Source organism: Cryptomeria japonica, chromosome 9, assembly GCF_030272615.1.
Source record: "Cryptomeria japonica chromosome 9, Sugi_1.0, whole genome shotgun sequence".
NCBI lineage: Eukaryota > Viridiplantae > Streptophyta > Pinopsida > Cupressales > Cupressaceae > Cryptomeria > Cryptomeria japonica.
Genome location: NC_081413.1, coordinates 695,556,663 through 695,582,239, shown reverse-complemented (window position 1 = coordinate 695,582,239; position 25,577 = coordinate 695,556,663). Strand labels below are relative to the sequence as shown.

Below are 25,577 nucleotides of genomic sequence, written 5' to 3'. Positions count from 1 at the left end.
AAAGGTCTGAAACAGCTAGTATATCATTTCTATAACAACCTTGCATTGTTAGAAGCATTCAATAACCTCATTTGTAGCCTACGAACTCAAAGAAATCGAACAGAAAATTCATAACAGCGGTTTCAGACATTGTATGCTAAATGTTTGATAATATTCCTTGAGCCTCTAATCAACATTTTGAGGGCAGAATCGGCAAGGGCCATTACAAAGGGCATGTTGATCAAATTGAGATATAATCCAAGACATTGAATGGATTTCTTAGTGCGTTGGTGATGTCTGAGCATCTTCATGTTGACGACTATTTTGTGACCACACCAACGTAGAATAAAGTTTTCCAATGGTCACTTTATCCTCTCTTGATCAAAATCATATCTATGCTAAGATTGCAGGAAGATCATACATTGACTCCAAGGTTCCAACTGCATACTAGCGACTTTTTGATGGATATAGGCTCGTTTGGCTTTGATGTTTGTTGGTAATCCAAGGGGACTTACGTTTGAATTATTCTTTCAATTCTTTGCTGTGGTTGGAACTTCATCATTGGATATGGCAATTCTGTGACTCTTCTGCTTCGAACGAATTGAACTGAAATTAAAGGGGAAAGGGTTTAGGAAGACTATGCTAAATCTAAGAACTCAATAGAGAACATTGATCTATGCGCCACTAGCAGACAACTACATAAAGATACTACAATCTTCAGAGGTTGTGTTTGTAAGATATTAAACCATCAATGAACACCATCAAAGAACAATGTTCATCCAACAATTTAAATTAAGAACAAACATATAAGAGCTCAACCCAACCTTGCACTGTGGATAGAAATGATCTATCAATAAAAGGTATGAGCAAGCAATCTTACCATAAAACACTGTAATCAACTTCGTTCATCTAAATGCTTGAAACAAATCTAAACTAATCGAGGAAGGTGAAACCATGCAAGCCACAAAATAACACAAGTGAACACCATCAGAGAACAATGTATCATTGTTATTATCTCAATAACTTGTCGCAACAATTTCATACAATCTCCCTCCCTTTACAAATGAACGGGTGAACCCCTTTTATAGGCCTCCAGGAGGAAAATGGATGGCCTAGATTACAAACTAATCAATGGCTAAGATTGAACATGCAAAACCCTATATATATATCAATTATTATTATTAATTAATATAGTAATTACTAACAAATGATAATTTGAAATTTATTTATTAATATTATTATTTAATTAATATTATAAATTAATAAGTAATAATATTTAATCAATAAATTAATATTATATTATAAACTAATTGATATTTATTAATATTTAATTAGTAAATTAATATTATCTTATAAATATAATTTATATATTATAAACATAATTTGCATTAGGTTGCCACAACGATTAGTCATAGAGACCATCGATTAAAGTAAAGAACGTTGGCATTATTCAAATACGATTTGAATATAAAAATAATAATTTTGGATTTTTAGCGAGAGGTGCGATTACCTTATATGATTAAAAGTTATGGAGATAATGTTTTAACACTCAAAATGATTCACATTGAAGAGAATTGATATATCGGATATTAATGCCGAACAAATCATAAACATACACTAGTCTTTATGATGCGGAGCTTATTATGGAGATCGTGCAAAGTTTCTACTTACGAAGTTTGAGTATCTTTATTTAGTACCGAATATTACTATTGGATCAAGACATTGAAAACTTGAAGCTCAAAATCATCGGAATACATGATGGAAACAATGTTATAATTCGAAGGCACAAATATCCACTAATGTCGAGTCATTATCATAGGACTCTGAAATACAAGATGGATATATTAGATGTAAACCTGAGCATTTTTCACACTTTATATACAAGGTGATTATGGTGCTATCAACTCTTGAGCATTTGTGGCAGACGTATCATGGTGATCATAATTAGTTGACTTCATGAAAATAAATACAAGGACTACCATATTGACTGCGCTACATACCATTCAGTTATGTTTTGAAGACCAAAACATATTGGGAACGAGTTGTAATTAGGTTGATAGTCGTATGGATATCAACTACAACATCAACATTGGAAGATATCAAAGACCCATTGATAAGTAGCTTTGACCCTCGATAACTAGAGTTGTTCATAGGTGATGTGAAAAAGCACGATATTGGGAGTTAATGAGACTCCGTTATTAGACATCGAATACTAAAAAGATTAATAAAGAATTGATAAAAGGAAGTCTAATCGACAAACTGTTAAGAGGAGGTGTGGTTTGTTACGAAGGGATAGAGACATGTCCTTTAGAGTCACCACTCCAAAGTGTAAAGTATAAGAAGGGGATCAATCTCCCTCATTCAGACATCATGGGAAAAACTTATATCTCTTATTTATCCAGTTTGGATCTGCCTATTTGAGCAATTGCCTTCTTTGGTATAATCAATTGTAGAGACATACAAAGAGATCAGAGACAACACCTTCGTTGAAAGCATATAAGTACAGAGCGGGAACAACGTCCATCCATATCACAAGAGCACAACGATCAAGGTCATACACAATGACATATTGAGGCATAGCCTCTCCTTCAATCATCATAGGATATAATGAGAACCGATCAAACACTCGGAACTTAAAGATTGAAAGATTATATCAAATATAATAGTATGAGCAATTAAAATACAAGGTCATAGTATATCTCCCCTTGTCAAATTAGAGAGAGCTATCGAGATAAGCTCTATCTTCCGACCTATTTTTAGAATTTTAAGTTAAAAATTATAATGAAATGTCTTTAGATTCGATAAAATTATAGTTATAAATGTAATACAGTTCTCACTTTAAGTTGGAATTGTTGTCTCAAGACTAAATTAAAGTAAATCCCAAATGGGGACATTACATGACACCAAGTAGTGGGAATAATCATAAATGACGACTCACGTCCACTATGTATTAAGTGCTCCTTGCTCTAAAAAATGGCACCCATAATGCATTAAATGCCCTCTTATATTCAAAATCGCCCAACATGCATTAAATGCACCACTACACTCAAATCGCCCATTATGCATTAATGACCCACTATGTCTTCATGCAATCAATTGATTCTTGTCCAAAATTGGATGACCTTTATCTCGTTCATTTATGGCGAATGCGACAAATCTGGCTATGACAGCTTCTAGCTCTCCTACGGAAACACTTGGCAAAGTCTCTAGTTTGAATTCCAGCAGTGAAATGTCCTCCACACTTGGAGAAAAACTTTTCCATCTTGATGCTGCTTTGGAAAATTTTTAACAATTTTGTCCACTTTTGAAGAAATCCTATACGTTTGGAATTCCAGGAGAGAGAAAATATTTCAAGAGAGATTTTTGTCCAAAAGGAAAATTTCTGTGTTCTTCTGCACACTGTGTCCTATAGGGAGATTTTTCCATCAATTGACCACTTTTTCCATGTTTTGGGAATTTTTCCTGTGCTTTGAAATTCTTCACCTTGGGTGCATTTCTTCCTTGAGGAAGGATTTTTTTGAAATTTTGAAATTTTCCTCCTCAGCCTTGAATTCCAGGTTCTGTTTTGTCCTTGGGCACATTTTAAAGGCGGTGAAGGATTTCTTTGGAATTGACATTTTCCTCCTAGACCATGTTTCTGCATTTTCTACTTGTCCTGGAGCGCATTTGCTAAGAAGTGGAGGAATTCTCAAAAAATTAGACTTTTCTTTCTTGATGTCATTTTGGCACCCATTCCTTTCCTAGAGCACATTTTCTCCATGGTGAAGGAATACTTTGATGTGGGGGAAAATTCCTCTTTAACCTCATTTTGGCGCCAAACCTTGACCTTGATTTTACTTTGCCCTTGAGGAAGGAATTTCTTCATGCCTTAGCCAAATTTCATGTTTTCAAGGTCTTGAACATACCCGGGCGCATTTTGACCTTGCAAGAGGAATTTTTGTTGGAGGAAAGAATTCCTCCTTAACCATGTTCTAGCACTCCCCTTTTGTCTAGGTCGCATTTTCTTCATGATGGCGAAATTTTGACGAGGGAAAGGATTTCCTCCCTACATTGGTTTTGGTGCTCCAACCCTAACTTGGGCGCAAGTTCCACTTGGTGAAGGAATTTTGACTTGGAGGAGATTTTCCTCCTTTGCTTGGTTTTGGCGCTTCAATCCTGACTTGAGTGCATTTCACATATGGAGGAGGAATTTTGGATTTGGGAGGAAATTCCTCCTCAACCTTACTTTAGTGCCCTCTCCTTTGCTTGAGCACCATTTTGTTGTGGAGAAGGAAACTTGGAATTTTTTGAAATTCCTCCTCAACCATGTTCTAGTGCCCTCTCCTTTGCTTGGGCACCATGTGACTAGGATGAAGGAATTCTTTGAAGATTGGAAATCCTTTCTTACTTTATGGAATGTACCTTCTTTCCAATTTTGAGTGCCACCTTTGGGTTTGAGGAAGATTTTTCATCATCTGTCTGTTATTTCAACTTTTCGGATTTGGACTTGGATTTTCAGCAATGCTCCGCCATCAGTATCCTGCCAACTGCTTGAGATAGATCTACCAAAAATAGACTTACTAAAAATAGTAAGTACTTCCAAACATCAAATCAAGGCAAACTGGGATAGGGTGATACTAAAAATAGACTTTTCCAGACTGTCAAATTTGCTCAAAACACTTGCAAACTTGATCAGAATTTACCAAAACACTTGCAGACTTGGGGAGATTGACGAGACTGCTGCGAAAAGACCTGAAGAACCACAACCAAAAGACCAAGAGGACCAAAAATGCAGGGGGTCCTCATTTGCAATGGGGCGATGTGTGAAAACGTCACAACATTTCACTGTACAAAATCTGCTAATGAGGTTTCAATTTAGAAATAAGACGTTAATGCTTGCTTAGTATTCTATTTTTTAAGCAGGCAGTTCCTTTACATTGCTTTATAGGTTTCTCTTTTCATTAAAATAGAAGTCTTTCATTTGAATAAGAAATTTCATACAACAAATTCCATGCCCTTAAAAAAATATTTATAAGCAAATGTAGCATGCTTGTTGAAGTAAATGAGCCATGCAATGTTTTCAAAAGATTTAGGGCACATAAAATAATTCAAAAAATAGGTAGGCTAAATTTGTGACTTATAAGTTTGATGTCACTATATGATTACAAAGATTATATGATTCAAGTAGGATTTAAACTCTGCAGATCTTCATGTTATACGGCTTTTGCAAAATGCATGTTTAGGGAAATTCTATCAGTCAAGCTATTATAACCAACTTTTTCCATTATTTTTGTCAGCTCCAGTAGAAGCCACTATTCTTATAAATTCAAAAGATGCTTATTGTTAGAAATTAGTCCTCACATTGGTCATTAAGTTTGTTTGTATGCTTTGATAGTCGTGTAAAATTTAGTATAATATTGTAATATTTGATTGTACAAGTGTTTGTAGGGATTTGAGTTGTTAAAACAAATAGTTATATTTAAGGGAAGTTGTTTAGAGAGTTTCCTATAAAATAGGATATATGAATCCTAAGAATATGTAATATGTTATTAAACGAAATAGCAGAATAAAGAATATTAGTCTTTGTATAAAATTTTATGATTAGCTTCTATAACTCTGCCTCAAAATTTCTCTTATGGTATCAGAGAAAACATGTTGTAGAGAGGAAATCATCAAGTTTGCTGTAGATATGAAGATCATTGAAGCTATTGCTAATTGTGTGACAATGGACTCCCAAACAAGACCTATGGGATGTGTGATCGGATAGTGTTGTGACGTATTCACACATCGCCCCATTGCAAATGGGGACCCCTGCTTTTTGGTTTCTAGGGTTTGTTTTCTAGGTCTTTTAGGGTTTTGTTTGTTAGCCTTTGCAGGATGAGTATTGTCGAGGGATCGTTGGATTATAGGCTTTGCTTGAGCCAGGGTGAGTCCACAGGGCCCCCAGAATTAGGGTTTCTTTGAGAGTCTTCCTTAGGGCCTGGTTTTGCTCTCGTTGCTAATTGTGTCTTGCTTTGTGAGTGGATATCATTCTTGAAGGTCTGAGCTAGGTCGAGTTGGTGAGTGATGAAGTCTGAAATGTCATCCTGATCTTCAAATGCCCTGAAATTTGGCTATGTCTGGAATGTCCTGATCCTGAAACTTGGCTACGTCTGGAATGTCCTGATCTTGAAATTTGACTAAGTCTAGAAAACTGAAGAATCCTCGAAAAACTAGATTTTGCAATATAACTCCTGGAGGTCCGAAACCACTCTCAAACATCCTGAAAGTATATATGGAATATATACTTAAATGTTATATTCCATAAAATGATCTTGACGGAGAGTTCAAAATGTCAAATTTCGCTCCTGACCCTTCCAAAGGGTCTAGAGCAAAATTCTCCATAAGACATTCTACTTAGACCAAAACCTAGAACTAACGCATTCCCAGGCTTGAATGAAGGCAAAAGCACTTGTTTGAATGAAGAAATGCAAAAAAAATGAAGTCAAGATTTTGGCCTAAAGGAGAATTTCGCTCCTGACCCTTCCAAAGGGTCTAGAGCGAAATTCAGCATAAACTTCATTTGCTACCTTGTTTGACCTTGAAACTTTCTTCCTCAGATGGAAAATGATCTAAGTTTGCTTCTTGAAGTGGTTTGGATTTTGAAAAGTGAGTAATCTAGCCTAGAAGGAGATTTTCGCATCCCTTATTTTCCTAGCAAAGTCAAGTCAAACTTGGGTTTTTGTAGCTTGGATGGGTGAGGATAAGTGTTTTCTTGCCTTTTAAGGTGGATTCAAGTTGAAATGATGGAGGAATAAGCCTAAAACAAGATTTTCGCTCCTGACCCTTCCAAAGGGTCCAGAGCGAAAATCCTAAAACCCATCATTTTCTCCAAAATTTGTACCAAGCCATGCCTAGACCAAGGTGAGGGATGCCCTTGAGATTGTCCTTGAATTGATTGTTGTCTCAAAAAATTATGATTTTGGGCTTGAAAGGGATATTCGCTCCTGACCCTTCCAGAGGGTCCAGGGCGAAATTGTGCAAAACCTATCTTTTCCCTTAGTTTCATACCAAATCTAGTGTGGATAATGATTAAAGAAGGCCTTAGGAATGACTCCAAATTGTCAATTATTATCAAACTTGAAGGAATTGAGCCAAAAAGTGATTTTCGCTCCTGACCCTTCCAAAGAGTCCAGAGCGAAAATCTTAAAACTACCTATTTTCCTTGCAAGTCTAGTCAAATGTTAGGTTTTCATGGCTTGGATGGGTGCGAGGAGACATGTTCTTGCCTTTTGAAGTTGGTGTTGAAAATGATGGAAATTAGCCCAAACTAAGGATTTCGCTCCTGACCCTTCCAAAGGGTCCAAAGCGAAAATCCTAGAATCACCTACTTTCTTTGGAAGACAAGTTGAAAATTTGATTTTTGTGGCCTAGATAGGAGTGAGGCAATGTGTCCTTAGTCTTGGAGAAGAATTGAAGTTGAAAGGATGGAGGAACATGCTCAAAACTTGAAAATTGCTCCTGACCCTTCCAAAGGGTCTAGAGTTAAAAACACTAAAACCATCCTTTTCTCCAAATTTTGTGCTAAGTCAGGCCTAGACTAGGGTGAGAGAAGCTATTTGGAATGCCTTGGAAAGATGTTTATCCACCAAAGATGCAAGTTTTGAACTAAAATTGGAATTTCACTCCTGACCCTTTTAAAGGGTCCAGAGCGAAATTCTGGATAGGTCTTGTCCCTGGCTAGTTTCTTGAGCGAATTCTCCTTTTTGGGCCTTGTGAAGATCGAACCAATGTTGCCAAGTTGAGAAGTGGGTTCAATATGGGGGATTCCAGATGAAGTGAAGTGAAGAATGTGAAATTTAGTGTGAATAGGCAAGCAAAAAGTGAATTTCGCTCTTGACCCTTCCAAAGGGTCCAGAGCGAAATTCATCAAAGTCACTATTTCCTCTTTGTGTCAAGACAAGATTTTGATTCCTAAGGCATGAAAAGACTGGAGAGAGGTTGTTTAAGCCTTGCAAGATGAGTTGAAGTGAAGGAAAACAAGCAAAGAGAGAAATTCGCTCCTGACCCTTCCAAAGGGTCCAGGGCGAAATTCTCCAAATCAACCATTTTTCCCTTGAGTGAAGCTAAAATGTTGATACCTATGGCATGGTTGAGGCTGGGGTGAGATATTCTTGCCTTGTAGGGTGAAGTGAAGTAAAGGAAGTGTAAAATAAAGCCTAAAGAAGGAATTTCGCTCCTAACCCTTCCAAAGGGTCCAGAGCGAAATTCTCATTATCACCTAATTTGCCCATATGAGAAGCTAAAAGGATGGATCCCTAGACTTTGTTGGACTAAAACAAGCATATGCTCACCTTCCGGAGGATTTTGGAGTGAAAAAATGGGGTAATTGAGGCCTAATCAAGAAAATCGCTCCTGACCCTTCCAAAGGGTCCAGGGCGAAATCCTTTGAAACTGCTATTTTTCACCTTGTTGGGGCCAGGCGAGGAGCTAATTGTGAGGTAACGTTGAAAGGAGGTCTAAATGAGCCAGGAATGCAAAATTCGCTCCTGACCCTTCCAGAGGTTCCAGGGCGAAATTCTTATAGGGACTGTCCCTGGAAAGAGTCTTGAACTAACTTCATTTTAATATCTTTTTGTTGATGATTTAAGTTGAACATGCCATGTTGAAATGAATTTATCATGTGTCCTTAATCATCTTTTCGTTTGTTTTGGTAGATGAAAGAAGACCAGGCCAGGACAAGGACGACTTTCTCCAGCCCAGCATCAACAAGGACGACCTTCTCCAGCCCAGCCCAGCCTCATCAAGGACGACCTCTTCCAGTCCAACATTTGAAGGAAAGACAAGGTGGCATCCCAGTCATCACTCCTCCAGTCGGGTTGGTCCACTTCAGCATGTCCAGATTCAATGTACCTGACTCATCAAAGATGGCACTAACTTCGATGTACCTACCTCGGCTATCCATTGGTCGAATATTCCAGAGAAGACATGTGTCCAAATAATGCAATTATTTCATTGGTCAGAATTAAGTTTGTTGTAACAAACCCTAATTAGGGTTTCATTGTAAAATCTTGGCCATTGATCTCAAATTGATCTAAGCCATTGAATTGTATTGAGGGCGCTATATAAGCCCTGGCTCCTCATTTGTAAAGGCTAATAGTTAGTCAATAGTTGATAGTAGGTGAATAGTTAGCTAGTAGTGAATAGTCAATTGATAGAATAGCAATTAGAGTAGAATAGCAAGAGAAGGCAAAGATTGTTGCCAAGATGTTGTTGTAAAAGACTTGTAAAACTTCATTGAAGAAATGGTGAAATCTATGGGTCGATTCAACAATTTGCATTGTCTTTATACTTCTCAGATTTGATTTCATGTTATTAGATGAGTGGAAGAAATGTGTTTGATTGATGGTGAAATTTGTATATCCATACTACTAGCAGTTTGTTGATTGCAGACTTGCCTTGTGTACTCAACTAGAATCATTCAGCTTGAGCTTAACTTCAATTGTCGCTTCTTCATTGACCTGCATCAGCTTGATGGTGTCTATGCCTGTAGCAATGATCTGAACATCACAAAGCTTTCCTCCGAAGATCGCACTAATCTTGTGGAGATGGTACTGGGATGTCAAAACAAGACTTAGTTAGAATTTCGTCAAAGATCAATCATTGCTCCTACATTCTTAGTGTCAGAATTAGATCCTTTCCTTGCCCTCATCCTTTTCCTTTTTTTCAAAAAATCTAGAGTAGTGAAATCCTGTGTTCCAGCAATGTTCAAAGCAAATCAGACGTTTAGTCATCGAGTGTAAGTGCCCTTGTGATTCCAGCAAAATCACATCATACCACACAGAGCTTATCCACGAGTAGAGAACCTACATACAAGAACCTTGGAGTTGCCTTGACTGATCCTTCGGCGAGATCTTCAGCAGTCAGGAAACTTTTCTCAAGAGAGGATAAGGTACCTTTAGGTATTTTATTCTGTGTTTGGTCATGTACAAAATACACATCAATAGATAGTGGTGTGAATAGAAGGCTCTAAGCCAACGCTTGTAGAGTCCACATGCAGGAGTTCAGTACATTCTAAAATTACAAAAGTTATATATATTGATGCCCTCTTATATTATCACATTTGATTCCTTCTCAATTGCAAGGGTCGATGCAATTATTTGACATTTTTAGTCAACCAGAAGGGTATATGTATGTTTTTAAAATTTGCCTTCTCAAAAGCATGAAAGTTTACATCCATTTTCTTCCAAATCTGTTAGTGGACATAGGCATTCCTCTTGTGGAGATAGGAACGGCTGCGGCTAAACTAGCTCCAAAACCGCACAGTACAGATCAATAACTTTCGTGTTATTGATTTTTGTGAAAATTACAGATCGTTAATCGTGATCAGCAGAATTATCTACGGCTTTGATTTTTTGAAAATTTTCGAAAAATCAATAACACGAGTTTTAACATGCGGTTTTGGAGCCAATTTAGCTGCACCCGATAGGAACATCTCAAAGAGTTAGAATCCATGATGGCATATGAAAGGAGGAAATGTGAGAGGATGGCTAAATCATTGCTCAGTGAGGTGAGCGTTAATGATTGTTCATTCAGTTTGGACTTTACAATCATTGGTTTATGCTTGCCTATTCAAGATTATAAGATAATATATATAGCTAAGTAGAGGTAGTGATATTTATTTAGAGTAGAAACTGAAGTAAATATTACCAGTAGGGATGTTAGGTTAGAGAAGGCATACATAGATCTTTTGTGTGTAAGTTGTATGCTATATATATATATATATAAAATTGATGGTATTTTGGATGCATGTTTGGTGGCAGTTGACACTCCTTAGGTAGAAGCAAAACTCTGCAAAAAATTGCGATCAATCGCGATTAATCGTTGATTGCCAAGGTTGCCGATTTTTTTCGGATAAAAATTGGGTCAACAAATTCAACGATATTAAATGCATACAATCGTGAAAAAATTCACACCGATTAATCCCAGTAAAATGCATGAACAACAAAGAAGCTTGTAAAAACCCTAAGCGCCCACGAATCGAAAATAAACACACGCGAGATATTTATAAACGCGTTGCTAGGGCAGTTGAGGATTGATTGGCACGAAACAAAAATTTGCTAGGGTATCGGCTATATGTGTGACGGCCTTGACCTGCAAAAAATTAAGTGATCCATGTTGCATGTCGCGAATCTTCACAAAACTCTGTGCACATAAATTTAGTTTTTACGGTTTTTAATTTAGCTTTTCATGTATTTAGTTTTTTTTTTAATTTAGCTTTTCTTGTAGTTAGTTTTTTTTAATTTAGCTTTTTTATATCTTGTATAAAATTTTAAATATGTATTTTAAATTTTAATAATAGACATTGATAAAAATTAAATACTATCTTAATTTTATATAGTAAATTCTTTGAAAAAAAAAATTAATATTATTTTATTTTATTGTTTTATTTTAAATATTAATATTTAATATTTTAGAATTGCTTAATTTAGTTTTTAAATTATCAATCTATAATATTTAACAAATTTAAATTATAATATTAAAATTAATATAACTAAATATGGTATTTAAATTAACAATTTTGTAAATTAAAATTAAAGTTTTGAATTTACTAAATTTATTTAAATTTAATATGTTATTATATTATTTTAAATAATTCTAATTTACTTAATATATATACAAACAAATTTAAATTTAAAAAAAATAAATTTATATATGGCAAATTTCATTTTAATTAATAAATAAATTTTATATCAATGAATTAAAAAAATAGTTTGATAATAAAATAATAAAAAATAATTTAATAACAAAGTAGTATAATTTATATTTTTATAATTTGTTTTACAATATAATTAATTTTACTTCATAAAATAGAATAACTTAAAATAATTTTTAAATAAAATTAAAATTATACAATAATTCTCTAATAAATAAAAATTTAAAGAATATTTAAATAGTTTTATTTTTTAAAAATTCTTGATGATTGTGTTTGGATTTTTATATATGATAATGGGATGAAATTTTGAGTTTTGTACTACATGTTTCTCAATGTAATTATTGCTAATCTTTTGACATATATATAAAGATTAAAAAAAGTTAAACATAAAATTCATAATTAAATAAAAATAAATATTACTTAAAAATTATTGAAAAAATAATATGATAGTAGTTAATACAATCATGTGTTTTGAAGTCAATATTATATTTGCTTACAATATCTCTATGCTATTTAAATGCCATATATATATAAAAAGTAATTTTTGATTGTTTTTTTTCAATTTTTTTGAAAACCCGTTTTTTTCCTGACTTTTTCCGATTTTTTCAAAAAATCTTATACTTTTAGTTTGCCGATTAATTCCCCAAACGATTAATGCTTCTTTGGACTATAAAGTTCACATTAAGGGAGCATTCCAAAATTGAGGTTCAAAGAAAAATTTGCTAAAAAGCAAATCTACTAGAGGATGGAGGCACAAGAGGTTAGAGGACATTTAGTTCTCTTGTTAGTCACTAGTGATGGGGTTGTGGAATTATTTTGGTGACAAAACTAGTTGCACCAAATCGGTTAAATTCAAGGACACTCATTAGTTATTGTATAAAGTTCACATTAAGGGAACATTCCAAAATTGAGGTTCAAAGAAAAATTTGCTAAGAAGCAAATCTACCAGAGGATGGAGGCACAAGAGGTTAGAGAACATTTAGCAAACTCTTGTTAGTCACTAGAGATGGGGTTGTGGAATTATTTTAGTGACAAAACTAGTTGCACCAAATCGGCTAAATTCAAGGGTAATTTTTAGTGGCAGTGGGAATTTTCAATGCCATTAAATATTGAGTGGCAAGAGTCAACAACAGTGGCTACAATTAAGAAAATTGTAAACATTCCCTTGTTATGTTTGAAGGGAGGAGAATATGGACATCATTGATGTTGTAAATAGTTGTGTAGGAGAGCAACTGGCTATAGAGATTCTTTGACTGCAGACTTCTTAGAACTATGGTCAGCCGGTGATAAGCTCACTGGAATTGAAAGGGAGATCAATTCTTGTATGTAGGTGATCATGTGCAACAAGATCTAGAGAGCAGTATGTAGACCTAAAAAATTATGCATAGACATATGATTCTATTTTCAATTCATGTGATGTACTTCCTCTTGATGAAAAATATTGTAGTGAACAAAGCGCTAGTATAATTCAGTTCATGGATCTTGAAATGGTTAGTGGTAGTCTAGAAAACCATATGCGGTGAATAGATGAGTGTGTTCTTGTTCATGTCCAGGTTTGTGGTAAACTTTTGTGAAAAGCGTGAAGGGTTGATGAGAGGTGCCTTCCATTTGAATCAAGATTATTGAGCCACAAGAATTGGGCATATTGCAGATGAAGTTGTGGAACTTTCTAACATGTGCGCACCAAGTGGGGGTGTTAGGAATTAATCCTCACATAGGTGTTTAGGTTTGTTAGTATGGTTTGAATATCATTTGTATAATTTAGTATAATATTATAATATTTGATTGTTCAACGCCCATTGGGGCATAATGTCACAGTAAAGTCACTTCGTTGGTGAGGCAGCTACCGAGGTTCAAATCCCCACTAGGCCGCTGAGATTGCAGGCCTTGTGTCTTTGTTGAGCTGATGTGCTCACAGGACATGTGCCTTCACTAGGCAGTTGTGTTTGCAGGCTATGGGCCTTTGTTAGGCTGTTGTGCTCGCAGGTTTGAACAAGTGAAGTGTGTTAATGGGGAGAGATGGCCCCCTAGAAGTGACCTAAGTGGGAATTGATCTTTTGTAAGTGGTCTCTTTGGGCCCAGACTAGGCTAAAAACTCGGGTGTCTCTGAAACAAAAAAAAAAAGATTGCACAAGTGTTTCTAGGGATTGGAGTTATTAAAACAATCTAGTATATTTAGGTAAGTTGTTTAGGGAGTTTCCTATAAATTAGGATATATGAATTCTATAAATATGTAATATGTTATTAAACGAAATAGCAGAATAGAAGCATATTAGTCTTTGTATAAAATTTTATTATTAACTTCTAAATCTCTGTGCTGTAATTCCTCTCATTGATGACATTGATTGAAAACTGTCCTCTGATCTGAAATTGATTAGAGAGTCATTCAGTTCTATTTTAGTGGGTCAACCATCAAAAATGAGTTTAGAGCTTAGTCAAAACCCGAAAAGGGGAAGAAAAAGACGGTTAGGTAACTAAATATTATTTGATTGTGTTAGTGAACAGATTTGTCCTTCAAAAATGAATATGCAAATTAACTCCCAATGCCTAGAATGAAAAACAAAAAGCACTAACAGTTGGATCGATTATCATGAGATTGATAATCTTCCTCTGAATTTTATAGGGTATAGCTCCCCGGTCAGATATTCAATAAATTAATTGGTTCTAAACCACACATTTGCTTTTAACCGGAAAGCAACTAAAGGCACTAACACCTACTCATAACCATGAAGTAAATGTGAAGATGACTGAATACTAAATAAAGTGAATGCAAGAAAAAGAAAACACAGTTCATATTCCCAACACCCATAGAAAATAACTAAAGAGGTAGGAGCACATATCCTTCCTAAGAGGTAACTTAATCTGAAAACAAAATTCCAGAATTAATCACATCTACAGCTTGTCATGACAAGAATGGTACTGAAAAATAATATTAATGAGAAAGCTCAATAAAATCTGAAGACAACAATAAAGAATTCAAAGATCCCTGAATGCCTTCTTCATTCCTTCAATATCAAAAATGAGTTCCAAGACTCAAATTTCTGTACATTACAATTGTAGGAAAAGAAAACATGCCCCCTGCTATAATTAAAAACTCAGAAATTATTGCCCTTTCCTGTAGCACACAGACTGCCGGAAAAAGAGCCCTCTTTTCCCCTTTCTTTTGCATATTTATCCTTCTTTTCCTCTCGGTGAGACACTTTCAGTTCCAAAAACTGAATCCTGGCATATCATATGTTGACAGCTGGATATAAATAACTGTCTTCATTCCTTCAACACTTTCTTGGCTTCAATGTAATATTTAATCATAATGTTTTAATCTGAAAACATTATAACTTAAAATACATAATATTTATGAATTAACTATGGGCTCCATCGTTACAAATATAAGTTGTGCCTAGTTAATATTTGAAAACAGGAAACTTGGTTGCTGTTGGTCACTTTGGACAGACCCGCACTCAGTCCACCATATCTTTTGAAGGAGACATAATTCGGTTAATCACTCTGGTGGAAACGTGCGCAACTTGTCTGTGCACAACATATCCAAAAATGGGAAAAATCCAACGGTGGAATAAAAAGATATGCCCTCCGCAATATGACGGTTTTTCTGTCACAAAAATCAGAACTTGACATTGTTTGTAGTGCAAGAGCTATGTGTGTCTTGCAACTCCATGATTTCATTGATCTGTACAAGCAAACTGGAAAAAGGAAACTATCGGTATGATCAGCAACATAACAATACGGGCCTAATCTGAATTCATTATAATATCACCACATCCCATAATTGAAAAATATGACAGCTATGAAGAAGGAGGCATGATAAAATGTTAAACATCTATGCAAGCCATAGTTGTTCTCTTTCTTGATATTAAGTGGGGTGGCTTTATTTGCAATTGAGTGTCTTGCTATTCATCCAAATGAAAGTCTCTTTCCTGTTAAAACTCGAGTTCCTTGATAATATTTACAACTAACGGGGCTGGTGGTATATGGTAAACCTTGTGCTCCGAACACTTACACTTTGGAAACTGCTTGAACTTTTGGAACCTGTTGAACTACTGTGAACCATTTTGAACCTACTGAACTGAATGAACCTTCTTGAACTGAATGAACCTGATTGAACTGGATGAACCCGATTGAACTGGTTCAAGGGGGTTCAATGGTTCAGAAAGTTTTAAGGACATTCTTTTTCACTTAACTGGAACTTAACACAGAACTTTAAAGGGAAAAAGTCTATGGAGACATGATACACAACTAGAGGGGCCCGACTTAAAAATTTTCAATTGGGCGGACCACAAGTGGGCCAACAGATTGGAAACCAAATGGTCTTTATCATTTATGCAGAAGGAGGTAAGTCACACATTGGTTGATGCACAAGTTACAATTTTCAGCTGAATGTTCATGTGTGACAAAATAACAGAACCAGAGCTCTTTTGGAGAGCTAAATCAGTTCTTCTGTCTCCTCCTATGGTAGACATTCCAGTTCCCCTTGTCAACTCTTGTGCTCATCGTTGGGCATAAATGTGTCAAGGGTGCTGGAGCTCATTGGGAATGCTGAATTGTAATTAAACTTGATCCTATCTTTTTATCAATTAAAGGCAGCCAATTGTTAGGTTTGTAGTGTTAGCATAACAATGCATAGCCATTTGAATTTGCTTCAACACACTTGATAATGACCTGTGTCCTTGAAAGTCAAAATGGACAATTAGATGAGGGAAAACTTATTAGATAATTATAAATGGTTGTTGAGAGTTTTTTTGTTACCTTCACCTGTCAGGGCCATAACTGCTAACCTGTATCTAGAAACTCAATGTTTGGATCTGTTAGAAAGCTTATTAGGTCACAAACCAATAAAGGTTCTTTGAGGTAACTTTAAGGGATACTAAAATCAGTCTCAAAGCACCTATAGACAAAACCTTATTGCTGAATTCCATTTTGGAAGGGTTCAACAATGCAAAATGTTAAAATATAGAAAATACTGAAATAAATGTTTTTGGAAAATTGCATAATTTATGTTAAAATGGCTTGAACAACCCAAGATGTTCTCTGGATCATTTAGGTTATTTTGATTCATGGATTGGGTGAAGGAAAATGGCAATGTTTCTTTGAGTTAACGGGACACTAGGGACATGATTTTGAGGACAATTTTTTTTTCTGAAATTTAGAGTTGGTTGGGAAATGGCTATTTAAATATCTTAAACTAAAATAAATAGAAATTTAAAAAAGTTTAAATAGAATGTACTGAATTTGCAACGACCATCATCCCCCCTTTAACTTTTTAGGGCATTTTCCTTAAAAGCTTACCTTTTGTAATTTTTATACACCAAATGAAGCAGGTTATCCAGATCTTAAATAAGGGACATCCTGTCCAAGTCTGCAAGTCCTCAAGATGTCCAGGATGTCACCCAGATTGTAACATTGGCAACTTGTAAGTTTCACCAGTTTTAATTATCAAGTCATTGATTAGAATTTCTGGTTTGAAAATTGTTATCTTTTTACACAATCATAAATCAAATTGTTAGTAAAACCATGCATATTTCCATCTGTGATATATTTTAATATTCCCAAAAATGTTAATTCCATCCCACAATAAATCTTACATTTTTTTGATTGAGTTCATCTCTAAACAGTGGAAATCAGTTATTTTCTTATTAGTTACTGTCTCAAAAATAGGCAGTTCCTGCATAAAATTTAGTGCTCTTAATGTATTTTTCTCTCAGACATTTTAGTTATAACTTATAAGTTCATGCAAAACAGTGATGTTTTACTTACTGAAACTGAATTCCTATTTTTTAATGGTACCAATTTCACACTGTAAGATGTCTTGGAACACTGGCCTAGACTAAAACAGAATGGATTTGTGTTCAGGTTGGACAATATCGACTGGTTCCTGTTCCATATGAAGTTGTTCAGGTAAGGATGAATCTTGGTATGATATGCAGGTGGCAACATAGCAACATTGCAATTTCTTCATTGATTTGTACCTTGGTCATCTGAATGAGCTGTAGTATGTGTCTGGAATGTTGCTATGTTTTTATAATATGCTAGCTAATTAGATCCTAGATGAATATCTAAGGTCAATTCTTATATTTGCTGTTGTATTGTACCTCTATGGCAGCTTGGTTTTGATATAAAGTCTCGCCTACCTTTTGAATACATTGATGAGTTAGATGATCCTACAAGAGTTATTGAGGAAGCTGAGGGAGCTGCTCAGAAGGACCTATGGTCTCTCATGAACTTCACAGAGCAATTGCGTCGTCAATATGGGAAAGAACCACCATCCATGGAGGTATCTTCTGATTCATTTGCCATTAACCATTCATGAATTGTTTAGCCTGGACACTGAAGAGGAAGCTTTGTGGTATAAAATTTGACACTGATTCTTTATTTAGTAATCTCATTTATTTGACCATTTTGTGTGATTGGATGATCAGCTCATCCTGAAAAAGATTTATGTGAAACGGATGGCCGCAGACCTCGGGATTACTGAAATTGTAAAATCTGTAAAAACACTTGTAATGAGGACAAGCATGACAAAAGAAGCATTCAAATTTCTTTTAGAAGCTATGTCAACTGATCATCTGCGTTCTTCTCTAAAGTTTGAGGATGGATGTATTAAGGTTTGTCTAGATCTCTGCACAATGATATCTAAATTCTTCATAGCATGATAAGAAATTTCATTGCTTGTAACATTTTTGCATATTAATATATTTTGATATTTCTGAGTTAAGATGGTATCTAAAAGCTAAGTCACAGTTTACCGAATTTTCCATGTACAAATTTGAAGATCAACAGACTTGAAAGCAACTGTTCAAAAAAATGCCCTAAATCTCATATAGAATGTTCAGGCTTTGACTTTATCGAAGAATAATTGATTCACTGCTGCTAGAATTTCTGCTAGGGCCTATTATTTAAAGCCATAATAATTGTTGTTATGTACTTAAGATTACACTGTTGTTATTGGGTCGTACCATAGATTCAGGAAGATTGTAGGTACTGTTTGATTCTGCAGCTGTTGTTTGCTTAATGCTGTTTTCTGCGGTTTTATCTCAAAATTTGGATACCTGTTGTTCAAGTTTGGATGTCTGTGGGTGTGTGGGGAGGGTTCTATCAAACTCAGGCAGCTCCTGGTTCTCATTTCCTCAGCTGCTGTGTTTTATTTGCTCTTCTACTGCTTCTGCTGTTTTCTTCATTCCACTGATTCACAACCTTGAAGAAGATTTTTAGAGTTAGTTATTTTAAAATATTTTTGTTGTCATTTGTAAATACATTATGTAGAGAAGGTTTCTGGATAAATTGTGTGCAATTGTTTATTTTTTCAATGTTTTGGATCACACTTTGTGATCCATCATCAGGAAATGTAGAGTTCAAGAACAGAGCAAATGATGGATCTGAAATTTTAAAGAAATAAATAATTGCATGCATCTTATCCAGAAACCTTTCTATAAAAAAAAGCTTTAGACGGGGAGTTAAGAGTCCTCTTACACATACCAATAAACTAAATCCTAGCATATCAAGCACTCTAAATGACTATTCAACAATTTTCTTCTTCTGTTGAAAGTGGGACTTCAGTGTCATACTCAAAATTGTAATCTTGACGGGCCTAGATTTATTACTTTTTATCATCTACCATTCAGTATTTGTGGGTGAGATGAGAGACTCCCCTCCCTCCACCTCAATCTCATAGTTATTCACCTCTAAAGTGTCCTCTTCTTTGCAAGAGCTAACCTCTTGCTCCAATGCATTTTGCAGCGCAGCACATTCTTTTGAATTATCATAAGCTCAACTTCTATTGCCCTATTTTCTATCCTTGCTTGTTTGCATTTTCTATCACCTTCTCTTGGCTTCATGGATATAGACACCATCACATGTGGCACCTCTGAATCTGGCTTTTAATCCTCCGTTATCTCTGCTTGTTGCTATAAGAATCCTTGCTCTAGTTGTTAAAGAGCGCCTGTGGTATAAATTTGCCCAAAAAATTGCATGTATTCTTTGAAGTAGAATGCATCCAAAAATGAAGAGGCAGATTTAGAAGCCTTTCCCATAGTAGAGATACCCTGAATTATTTTGTGAAAGGGTTGAAGTTGGGAAACCACAGCATTAGAAAGTAGAAACTATGTGGTGACCTCCCAAAACCATTATCCTATCTCTAAAACCTTATTTTTGTCATCAAAGAATTAAAAACAAGCACCGAGAATTTCTGTGTAGAGGGTTAAGTAACCATAAGAGCTAACAGGAAAGGGTGCCAAGATTGTCCAATCCAAATGGTATGCACGGGACGAGATGACCACAATGTACTGAAGTGTTCTACAACACCTATCTTACTATAATGCTCTAGCCATCTTCCATGTAATGTCCCTCACCAATTCTGATATCAATTTTCAGTCTTTGGCCCTTAGGAGAATTTCATCAAACACTTGGCACATGACTGGTTCAAGATACTTCAGACATGTCTTGACATTATAAAGCCCTTGTTTAAACAATTTGGTGACTTGCTAAACATATAACTACGATCTAGAATGATAGTGCAACCATAATTACTAAAGTTGGATTCATTGACATATAATGGTATACAGAAAATAAAGGTTACAGCAGACTGTCATTAAGACAAACAATTGGCAAGCATCATATAACAATGTCTAAATGAGGGACAGCCTTATAAATCCTTCATTAATGAATCAAAATAGGCTCATTACAATAGCCGATTTACATCAAATATATTGACCAACAGAAATGAACACTTTCAGATTGTCGGAGGACATATGACAGTTATAGACTCATACATTCAAACTGAAAATGCAATGAAGATGTGATAACTTAGAACCTGGTATAACTGCGGTGAAGAAGCAAGAAATATCAACTGACAATGAACCTCCAAAGTGCAAGATCGAACCATGTCCAATGCCGCCCCTACTGCTGCAATTGAAAGGTCTGAGATACCAAAGTGGACTGCATACAAGTGCTCCAATTCACCTTCTAAACTGGTTGGTCTCAATCCTAGAAGAAGGCACTTTACCCAATGGTGTGTCTCAAGGCCAAACCATGGAGTAATAACCCAAATTGAAGGTTTCAAGAGGCACAAGTCTGTTCTGATCAGATACTCAGATATAGCCGAAACTATCACCAAAACTCATTCAAAATATCACAAAGAAGTCACCTTGCTCATCAATTGAAATCACTGTCCTCTAATATGGAAATCGATGCACAAATGATGATGAATGAACAAGATCATGGGAGGGTATAGTCTGCTTCAGACTGATAACCAGCAGCAACTTAATTCGATTCACCTTCAAAATACAACAAATAATATTGCCTTCTTCCATAGATAAGATTGCTGACCTTAAACACATGAGGGCATGCATCTACTATGACCAATAAACAAAATCGTGACATTATGAAGGTCTGAAGCAAAACTTATGAAGGTCTGAAGCAAAACTCCTCAAAACTGACATGAAAACTCCATAAGCTCAATGTGAAGAACCGAATATTCCTCACTCACAAAGCAACCCTTCAAAGGATCTTCCACCTCCTCAGTTATGCGGATCGAAGGGAAGTATCGTTCCCTAAGACCAATTTTGCGGACAACCCTTGGCTCCACAACTCAATTCAAGAGATAACAAAACAACTGATGCCAAAACATGTATTCCCCTCTTCTATTTATTCTTTTCATAACTCATCATAAGATACCTTCTAGAAGATAGGGGTAGGTACACTTTATATTATTTTATTATACATGTTATTTAAATGCACTTTTTAAAATATTATTTTATTATTATTAAAGTGCACACATCCCATGATATGTGTTATCCACTTATATCACCAAAAGACCAAATAATAATGAGATGTGAAGCCACCAATCTCCGCCACGTCGACCCCCTAATCAACTCCTTGGTCTACGAGGATCAATTATAGGCCAACCTCGTGAATGTCCATGTGCTAAGGAGAAGGGGACATTACATTCCACCTCCTTTCTTATCTCCATAACTAGCATCTTTGCAATCGTTACTTCATTGTATATTACCTTCCTATCGAAAATCCTATCTACCACTTTTCCTTGTTTGTTTTGGCTCACATCTGCATAGTCGCCCCCTTGTTTCTTCTGGCTGCCATTCGATTTGCTTGGTATGTTTGGGCTGACTTTCTTGGTTAACTTAGGCTAGGGTCCCATGAATTTTGTAGTGCTGTAAGGTTAAATGTTTAAGCTATTCATGGAAGTTGATGGTCTCATGAATTTTATTATTTAACATATTCAATTCAACAAAGTAAATAAATATAAATAACAAGAAAATTATTGGTAAAAATTAAAAAATTTCTGATGATTGACATGATACAAAAAGTCTAAGCTGGTGGGGCAATTTATAGTTAAGCACCTTTTCCACCTGCTCAAATCTACTGTCCTGGAAAGTAGGGGCTTCTATTTTTCAGGAAGAGATTCCAATTAATCCTGTAGCATTTTATTTTATTTTCTTCATGGGACCATTTGGACCTTAAAATAGATCCTAAAGCCCCCCATGGGAAACCAGCCTTAGTAGGGAGCTTGCAGATCCTTCTCAACAATATGTTCTGTCCCACAACTTTGATTCCAAGCTCAGGATTATCTGCATTAATTCCTCTAGTTCGCTCACTCTCATCCGCTGTCTTCTTTATTTGTGGCAGCCAAGTAGCCCATATAAAATGTTTTGGTTACACCATAGCAGGCTCCAACTTTTCATCCATATTTTTGATTTTTTTTTTAATTATTAGTAACTTTTTTCCTTTTCATTTTAATTTCTTTTATATAAATTTTGGTTTATTTTAATTCAAAATTTTAAATTTTTTTAAGAAGTTTTAATTTTAATAGAATCTTTCATATAAATTTAATTTTTTATTATATTTATTTTTGAATTTTTATTTTGAGAACGGAGAGAAATGGAAGACCTGTAGAATTCTTAGACTCTAATGGGCACCTCCTAAATGTAAGATGGTTGCCTCACGCCGATTTTATTAGTAATTAGGAGTCAAACTCAAGTTGATGGAAAGACCCAGTACCTTTAATGACGATCAACCAACTAAAGAGACAGACTGATTTTTAAATATTAGGAGTGATTTAAAGTTACTAATAATTTATAATATTTTAATTAATTTTCTGATAAATTTTAATTTTTGTTAGGTTTTATGATAAAAATAGATTTATTAAGTTTAATAATTATATAAATTAATGTTTAATTTTAATTATGGTTTATGTTTAGTTTAAAGTTTTTCTAACTGATCAACTTAATTTTTTTTATTAATAATTAATTAGATTTTTTTTTAGAGTTTGATTTTAACTTTTTGATTTTTAAATAATAAATATAATAGAACATGTAGATTTATATTTTTTTTTTAATAGGTTCATAGCAATTTTTTTTTCAAATCTTATCATTTGGAGAACTCTCTTCAAATTTTCAGTTTATCAAAATATATTGGGATGACTATTGCAAGGAGGTTCATCTCCTTATAAAAAGATTGAGAGATGAGACTGACAAACATAAATGTGATCATTTCTCTTAGATTCTAAATTCCAAAATAGCACTAATAAATCACTCAAGTCTGGTGATTTTATTACAAAGGTAAGCTTATATTCTAACAACCCCTCCTAAGGCTTGCTTGCTGTATTAAAAATGAAACACACCAACATATATTCTTCAGAAACGTTTTTTGAAAACAATTCTTGGTCCAATTAGAACTCTTTAAGCTGCCTCAAACCCTCATAAAAATGTAGTACTCAAGCTGGATGACCACCTACCCAAACTCCCAAATCTCAGATCTCTTGAATTATCAGACACTACATCCACAATGCTGCATCAAATTGTCTCATAATTCTTGTAAAAGTATAGTTCTCAAGATCTACACACTCCTGAACTATCTTGACAACCATCCATGCAAAATCTTATCTACAAGAGATCCCTACTTCTCTTCAAGAAATAGGCTTATTAAAATATGTCTAATTCATTAGTGAATTTTTCATGACTTCCAATATCACAAAAATCTTCATCAATGGCTATATTAACTACATTTGTTTTTTTGAGTTCTCCCTTGGGCACTCTTTTACACTCAAATACCTGGTACATAAAAAATACTCTCAAAACAAACATATTGAATTTGGCAATCATTATCTGCTATGCTGATCTAATAGTTATCAGCAAACCCAGTATCGTTTTCCCCTTTATACACATTCAGCAGATTAGAGGATTTGGCATTTTAAGTGATATTTTTCTCCAAGAAATATTCCAAACTATATGAAAAGCCTGTAGAATTTACCAAAAATTCCACATTCATCTTAATCTTTCTCTTCGAAAAATATTTGAAAAACCCCTTAAATTTTCCTAACTATAGAAAATTTGAAATTATAGACTTGAAATAGAAATACTTGCAACTCTCCAGCACTGGCTGTGTGCCCTTGTTGTGATCTGATGATCCTCTTGCCAATCCCATGCTGTGTGCTATAATTTTCTGCAACCCTCGACTGTTAAAAACTCGCGTGTGACCTTTCTGCTGTCTGAATGATGTGATTCAGTGACTCACGCCCTTCAAACTCTGCACGATTGCAAAAAAGGGCTAAAAAATGCACCACTTCTCTTTCTGACTGGTAATACCCCCACCTTTTCTTGCTGTAACTAGTAAACTCCCTTTCAGTCCTGTGATTCTGATCATCTAAAAGTGCACGCAATTTTTAAACAGTAACCCAGCAACTTTAGCCCTTTTTCCTTCTGCCTGTGATTCCCATGAATCAGACTGCAATTTTAAGAAATCCCTGACCACAGTTCCTATGAATCAGCGCATGATTTTGAATTTTCCTACCTGTGATTTGGCTCTAAAACTTCAACTCATAATTTTTCTGAGCTGTGCACAACAGCCTTTCTCTTCATGAATTCTTCAAAGTTTGACCTGCCTCTGATAACATATTGTGAAAAATAGAACACTGTTATTCAATTAGATATTAGAATGACTATTGCAATGTAGTTCATTTCCTTGTATAGACTGGGAGATGAAACTGACAAACATAAATGTGACACTTGTCTTATATCTTAATGCTAAAAACCGCAATACTAATAAATCATTCGAGTCACTACAGTGACTTTATTACAAAGGTAAGATTTATATTCTAACACTATTGTTATTACCTGTAATCCTGAAATACAGTAAGAACTTGGACTTACTAAGTTTCTGTACATGCAGGCACATCTTTTTGTGGATATGCCAAATGAGCGGCTATTAGAATGGCTATTTGAATGCTTGGCAGATATGCACGCTGGTCTACCAGCCTTTATAAAGTATTGAATTTGTCTTCTGTAATAGGTGAATGTATTGGTGCATATTTTTTGCATGTAAAATGTGGGTTTTCCCATGCATATATTCTTGAGTCACCATGTTCTAATTTATTGGAAACTTTTCTGGTTTCCTCATTGTATTATCATTTGTTGAGACTCAGTTAGGACGGAAATCATGGGGAAATTTGATACACAGATTTAGATTATAGAAGAGTTCAAGTTGGCCAAATTGATGAGTGATTTATTACCCTGCATCGTTAAAATTTTGTATCCAACAGTTTCAACAAAATTTTGAGGCATTAAATTATCATTTTCTCTATGGTGAAGTCTGTAAAATTCTATTGAGATGCCCGACTATTTTGCATTAATGGATCTGAGAAATGATCGGAGTCTAAATTTTTATTCAGAATAATTAAGATATGCACTTCTAATTTTTTTCAGAAGTATTGTATGCATTTAGTAAAATTTTGATGGCCCAAAAAGTAACTTTTGCAGTTTCCACTCAATTGTATCCTTCTTGTTGCTGATCCAACTATGGTCATGGCTGTGGCTGTCTTCATGATTCATTCTTATTCCTCCCTTGCTCCCCACAGCGAGGCCATAGGTTAGCAGCCCCTTGAGGGGTTGAGGTGCAATGT

At 35.0% G+C, this 25,577-nt stretch overlaps 1 protein-coding gene across 1 annotated transcript in view; it reads left to right on the top strand.

The window, feature by feature from the left end:
* The window catches only part of LOC131073944 (ATP-dependent DNA helicase At3g02060, chloroplastic), a 228,435-nt gene extending 203,177 nt beyond the window's left edge, over nucleotides 1-25,258 (top strand). The window contains exons 11-14 of the mRNA XM_058010469.2: nucleotides 17,519-17,563; nucleotides 17,769-17,939; nucleotides 18,085-18,270; nucleotides 24,848-25,258. Coding sequence (XP_057866452.2) covers nucleotides 17,519-17,563; nucleotides 17,769-17,939; nucleotides 18,085-18,270; nucleotides 24,848-24,949 — 504 coding nt within the window. The 3' untranslated portion in view covers nucleotides 24,950-25,258. The remainder of the gene's footprint in view (nucleotides 1-17,518; nucleotides 17,564-17,768; nucleotides 17,940-18,084; nucleotides 18,271-24,847) is intronic.
* The last annotated feature ends 319 nt before the right edge of the window (nucleotides 25,259-25,577 follow it).